Raw genomic sequence first — 6,402 nt, 5'->3', positions numbered from 1 at the left:
GGTAAATTGCAGCTGTCTTCCTTATAACTTTGTAATATTGCACACTTCCCACTTTTGCTTTAATAAATTGTATGCATGTTGCTCCCTCTATTATCAATCAATTCAAAAAAAAAAAAAATTGAAATCGAATTTTTTTTTACTAAAAGAGATATTGCATAATAATCAATTTCTTCTTCTTTGTTTCATTCCTACCAATAATTTATTCTCTTTTTTATTTATAATAATTAGAAATCTTATATTGTTTAGTAATTTTTAAAATATGGTAGGACTATTCAATTTTTTTCAATATAATATTTAAAGTTTCAACAAATAGAAAAAATGTAATTATTTGAAAAGGGAATTTTCATAGAAACACTAGTGAGGTCAGTCAGATTTACAAACTTGTTGGATTTGTTTAATATTATTGCTAAACAAGAAGGACGTAACTGCAATTCAACCTTTTCTTTTCCTATTCTATGTTTTCGGTTCGGTTTAAGATCTACTAATCAGTTATTTAATCCAAAAATAATAATTATATTAGAAAATTTTCAACATTTCATATTCACTCCATTTAACTACCAGTCCTTCTCAGTCTCTTAAATCTTTGTTAAAACTCCCTTCTTCAAAGCAAAGTAGTGATTCTTCTATACTCTTAACACGTTTTCTTCCACTTTATTTCTCACTTTTTACCAAAGAAATTGATCCAAATTTGCTTCTTCTACTAACCCTTTTCAAGATTCTGCCGCAATTTCCTTAAAACTTGTAACTTTCTTGCTCTTTTTATATGTAAATTCATTTTGGTCCAATTTTATGATGTTTATGTATTAAATAGTGAAAAGGGTCTGTTTGTTTTTAAGTAATGTTGTGTTATATTTCAGAATTTAAAGATTTTGTTGTTGAAAAAATGCAGATAATATTTATGAAGGTGCTTTAAAAGGATCAGTTTTGAAATGGCAGGTGATATTGAAGAACCCTTTAGGCTTAGTTTTCAGGTAAAGTTGCTGTTTTTATTCCCCTTTTGGATCTTACAATTTGTTACTCTCATTCATTCATAAGTTGAATATGATAAAATATGAATTTAAGAAAAAAGTTGGAATTTTTATGTTGTAGGTTAGTTGTTTCAGTATCAGTCTATCTGTTTTTGGAATTGAATATGATTAAATTATGGTTAATAAGATGCATATAATCACTTTTCATAAGTTAAATTTGGACCTTTTTACTCAGGCGATTTGGGGCGGTTACTGAATGTTTTTGGTAACTTCTTTGTGTTTTGTTGATTTGAAAACTCTTGGTATTTTGTAGGTTTGTTAGTTATGGATCCACAACACTGCCATGAAATGATATAGTAAATGTTGGATTGCATGCTTGTTCATTGATTGAGACTTTGTGGAAAGAAACTTTTAGTGCAAAAGATTTAATTGTCTTCCGGAATAGTTGTAGTTTTGTAATCCCTTTTAACAATAGAGTGTTAGGAGATGTTAATTGAGATATTATTAGTTAAACCATTTAAGGTATGTGAAGATTTTTCATGAGAAGTAACTTTGTGATCAGTCGGTTTCTGATTCTTGGTCTTAATCTACATTACCAAAATTGACAGGCAGATTCGTGGCAATCTGGATCTATCTCATTCGGTAGATTTGAAAACGAAGCTTTATGTTGGGAGAGGAGGTCTTCTTTCACACATAACAGGTATCTTGAAGAGGTTGAGAAATACTCGAAGCCAGGTTCTGTAACTGAGAAGAAAGCATATTTTGAGGCGCGTTTTAGGAGGAGGGGACTTCTAAGCCAGAGCTCGTCTGAGTGGCAGAACGGGACCGAGTCTCAAACTAGTGAAAACGATGTCCCTGAGAACACATGTTATGAGGGGGACTTTGAGCATGTTAATGAGGTCGGCTGTTCTGCACACTTTGTTGAAAATCATGATGGATCAGCCAACATACTGAAGAACGAAAATTGTCAAGCTAGTGAAAATGATGCCGCTGAGAGTACAGGTTATGAGGGGGATTTTGAGCATGTTAGTGAAGTTGGCCATTCGGCTCGCTTTGATGAAAATCAGGATAGACCAATCCATTTACTGAAGAATGAAAAATATCAAGCTAGTGAAAATTATGTCACTGAAAATACAGGTTATGATGGGGACTTTGAGCGAGTGAATGAGGTTGGTCATTCTGCACGCTTTGTGGAGAGTTTTGATGGATCAAACAACGGAGACGTCGAAGTCACAGAATTTGACAGAGAAGATAGTATAATTTTCCATTCAGGACCTCATACTGAACATGCAACCGACAGATTCCATGTACTTCAAAGTATTTCTGAGCATCTGGAAGCAGAAGCAAAATATCATCTTGATGCTGGAAATTCAGCTGTTGATGATCCTGCACCTGAGATTGAAGTGAAAGAGAAACTAGAAGACCAAGATAACAGTATGGAGGTTTCATCAACCTCTGTTGATCTGTCCTCAAATGCTCACACCACTGAGAAAGATGGCAGTGTTTGTTCAGCACCTCAACGAAGTTCATCTTCGAAGGTACACCTCTTTTAGCATTTGTTATTATTAATCTTCTGTTTTTACAGCAGGTGCCGATCCTGCTTGCTTACTGTACTAAGCTATTTTAAATAATAGTATTTGTAGTCTTCTTCTAGAGCAGAAAATTATCTCCCCTTTATGTAGACTCCCCTGTGCCTAAATTGCAGGTGAGGACTGCTTCTCGATCAAGAGATGCAAAATCCAGCATGTTGTCCCAAGTTAATGTTGCTAATGGCAAGGGAACTATCTCAAAACAAGCATATAAAGACATTTCACGAAAACCAAATAGAAGGCATAGCGATGTTTCCTTGACACAAAAAGGAGAAAAGCCCGGATTGGAAGCTCTGAACACTCTCCATTTGCGTCCAACTGCCAGAATGCCAAAACCAGAGGTTGTTATCAGTTTTAGGCTTAGTGTTATCTTCATATTGGATATCTATATGGAGGAGGAAGCCCTGCTATGTCAATGCTTTGGAACTTATTGCTCCATTGCTCAAATTTTATTTTATTTTCAATTCTTCTTCTATTATTAAATTGATGGTAACAGGTGGCTTGCTTTATATAGGTTTCTTCAGGTTCAAAAGCTAATGTACTTAATCAACAGAAAAGGTATGCTGCTAATTATGTCTTCCATATTAAAAATTTAGAATATTTTGGTCCCACTGATTCATCCTAATTTTCCTGATCTCGTTGTTATTGAATTATGTAGCAGTGAACAAGATCCGAGAGCAAAAAAGGTGGTCGCTTCTCGTGCTTTCTGTACAGAGAAAGTTAGCCAAAGAGTATATCAAAGTGTAAACAGGTCAATATCGTGGTAAAATTGTGATCTTTAAGTACATATTGTGTTCATCAGCATTTATCTTATGCATATTGTTGTTGTTCAGGGATAAGCAGAGTGTGAATTCAAGTCAACCAGGCATGAAACAGAATGGATCTGGTTTCCGTTTCAAAAGTGAAGAGCGCGCCAAGAAAAGAAAAGAGGCAAGGACCAGTTTCTTGTGTCAATTCGCTAAAGTTTAAAAGTCATATATAACCTTTAAAAAGTTTTTGATATTGATTTCAGTTCCTTGTGAAGCTAGAGGAGAAAATGCATGCGAAAGAGGCAGAAAAACATCAGCTCCAAGCAAGAACTCAGGTAATAAAGTCAGGCAATGATTCTTGTGACTGTTCTAAACAGGTGTAGATTAATATAGAGAATCATTAGGCTGTTCAATGCTAGCTTAAAAGATCATTGGTATATATTCTGTTAGGTTTTCTTCTCTTTTATTTTATTTTCTGCTATCTGTTTAGACTTGCAAATTGATATATCAAATGTAGCTATGGGTTGGATGGCAAATTTTGTTGATTGGTAGCTGTGATTAATGACAGTTAGCTTGATTCACTTTGTGATATCTTTAGGTAAAGAAAGAAGCAGAGCTCAAACAGCTAAGGAAAAGTCTCAATTTCAAAGCCACTCCAATGCCTGCCTTCTACCATGAACCTGGTCGTCGGTCAGAAAGAAACAAGGTATTAACAACTAACAAGTCACAAATAATGAGATTACTCAGAGCCCCAAAAGCTCAATATTATAATCCTAATCCTTCTGTTATTTTACATATTTCCTGTGTTGAAATTAGGATGCATCAAAACCATGCACTTCGGCATGCTGTTCGCATGAAATGTATAGCTTGAGAAAATACGTTTACAAGCTGTTTTACTGATTATGGTAGAATCATTTCCCTGTAATTTTATACGACTCAAATCTCCTTTCATGGACAACCGACTTTACCTTTCTAAAAATTAAAACCAAAGAGAGAAAAAAATAAAAAAATTGGAAATTTCTGTCTTGCTATCCTTGATCAAGGGTAAACATTGACACTAAAGGAAGGAACAGAGCATCTTGTACCCTAGGAACAGGTTTGCTTCAAAGTAAACTTTCTTATCTGAGAAAGGCTTTTGGAAGCCTCGGATGTTAATTTCTGTTATGGATGGTTGGAAACTTTGATGGTTGTTAAACTTTGACTTTCTAACATCCTCTCAAGGCTGAAAGCTGAATGCATAGTGAATAATATGCTGAACGCCTAGTGAATAGTACCCTTTCATGCGGATCTGAGTAATATGAGAGGCCAGCCACATGGATGCCAAACTTGTTTGATTGATGTCACAGCAATTAGTATTGACAATCTTCCATCTCTAGCTATATGATCTGAAGATGGATTGAGACCAGCCAATCTCTCTCCTTATTTATATAAATCTCGTAGATCCTGCTGAAACAGGAAAATGGTCTTGCTACTTATCTGTCTGTCTTTTTATTTATGAGTGTGTCTGCATTCGTTCATCAGTTGTTCTTGATCATTATCCTCCTAATTGGTGATTAGTTCTGCCTCCCGCTTTGATAGTCATTATCATATAACTTGCTTCTTTGATTGATTTTCCAGGAGTTAGCAAGTAAGACTAAATCAAGTAAATCACAAAGCAGGCTTTCATCTCCAGGGACAAGAGCTACTAGTGAAACAGAGAACATCGTTCCTCGTTCAGGGGCAGAAATTGATAACAGCTGTTCCACTAATGAACGTCTAAATGTGGCTGATTCACCAAAGGCGTCAGAAGTAACCAATCATCCTTCAGCAGAATTATCAGACAGCAGTGTGCCATCTTCAGCTCCAACAAGCAAAACTTCTCGACAGACCAGATCGAATAAATCAGTAGCTCCAAAGAGAAAACAAGAGAAAAGGCAGGTTGTGAATTCTCCAAGACCGAAAACACCAGATGGGAACAAGGGCTTCAAAGCTGAGGAGAAAACTAAAGTTGTTGCGCGAAGAATGGGAAATGGTGCAATGAGAAAGGATATTAGAAGTATTGATTTGAGCAGAAGTACACGAATGGGTCGTTTAGCTGTTGGCGTTGCTTCCTAAACACATCAGCTTTTACATCTTATAAAACCCGTCATGTCTGCAAGACGGACGACGTAATGAAGGTAACTTGGTGATCTTGCTCCTAAGTCAGATTGTAATGTGTGAGTTCTCATTTTCGCAACATAGCAAATGTGATGGATCAAATATGTTGAGACGATATACTTAGTGTGTAGGCTAGCATTTCTGTTAGATAAGCAGTCTGTAACTATGTGTAGTTTGGATAGAGAAATAATTATAGACCTCTTTAAGCCAAGTTCTTGAAATACCATGAATGCTGTACTACTAAATATTAACACACTGAATAAGATGTTAAATTTCAGTTCAGTTATTGGTCTTATTAGATTGTCTTTCCTACCCTACCCCCTCCTTTCCTCCCCTCAAAGAAAAACACCTTTACTATAAAAAGGAAAGGCAACTCCAATTCTATTTTCTTTTATCTTAAAACTGTTAATCATATAGCTGTAGGGGAGCTTTGGAGTAACTGGTAAAGTTGATGCCATGTGATCAAAAGGTCACGGGTTTGAGCCGTAGAAACAGCCTCTTGCAGAAATGCAGGTAAGACTGCGTCGTATGATAGACCCTTGTGGTCCGACCCTTCCCCGGACTTCGCGCATTGTGGGAGCTTAGAGCACCCTTGTGGTCCGGCCCTTCTCCGGATCCCACGCATAGTGGGAGCTTAGTGCATCCTTGTGGTCCGTCCCTTCTCCGGACCTTGTGCATAGTACGTACCGGATTGCTTTGTTAATCATATAGTAATAGGACCACCATTGTTGGTAGTTGATTGGTATCTCTCATAGACTAGTCACTAAAGCACATCCGTTCATCTCTTACAATTAAATACTTATAAAGACTTTCATAAAATATTAACTTATTTGAGGGTACAAAGAGTCGACATCACATGCAAATTAATCATCCAATCTAATCATGCCATAACTTGAGATTAACATCATATATTTGCTAATCTCTCAAGTCTTTAATGGTAATCCATAGTGGGAAAACAAA

The 6,402-nt window shown here is 36.1% G+C and overlaps 1 protein-coding gene across 2 annotated transcripts; it reads left to right on the top strand.

The window, feature by feature from the left end:
* Window positions 1-579: 579 nt before the first annotated feature.
* Window positions 580-5,724, top strand: LOC104120604 (protein WVD2-like 7). Of its 2 annotated transcripts, none has more exons than XM_009632403.4 (10): window positions 580-741; window positions 890-971; window positions 1,577-2,506; window positions 2,674-2,898; window positions 3,072-3,115; window positions 3,219-3,308; window positions 3,391-3,487; window positions 3,570-3,641; window positions 3,905-4,012; window positions 4,924-5,724. In XM_009632403.4, the coding sequence occupies exons 2-10, from the start codon at window positions 930-932 to the stop codon at window positions 5,398-5,400; spliced, it is 2,085 nt and encodes a 694-aa protein (XP_009630698.1). In that variant the 5' UTR covers window positions 580-741; window positions 890-929; the 3' UTR covers window positions 5,401-5,724. The 2 variants fall into 2 exon arrangements, with proteins under 2 accessions (XP_009630698.1, XP_009630696.1); XM_009632401.4 differs by having other exon boundaries at window positions 3,216-3,308.
* The last annotated feature ends 678 nt before the right edge of the window (window positions 5,725-6,402 follow it).

The sequence above is a fragment of the Nicotiana tomentosiformis genome, chromosome 10 (genome assembly GCF_000390325.3).
Source record: "Nicotiana tomentosiformis chromosome 10, ASM39032v3, whole genome shotgun sequence".
In the NCBI taxonomy this organism is placed as follows: domain Eukaryota; kingdom Viridiplantae; phylum Streptophyta; class Magnoliopsida; order Solanales; family Solanaceae; genus Nicotiana; species Nicotiana tomentosiformis.
The sequence above is the reverse complement of the archived record's forward strand: the minus strand, read 5'-3'. Positions and strand labels throughout refer to the sequence as shown.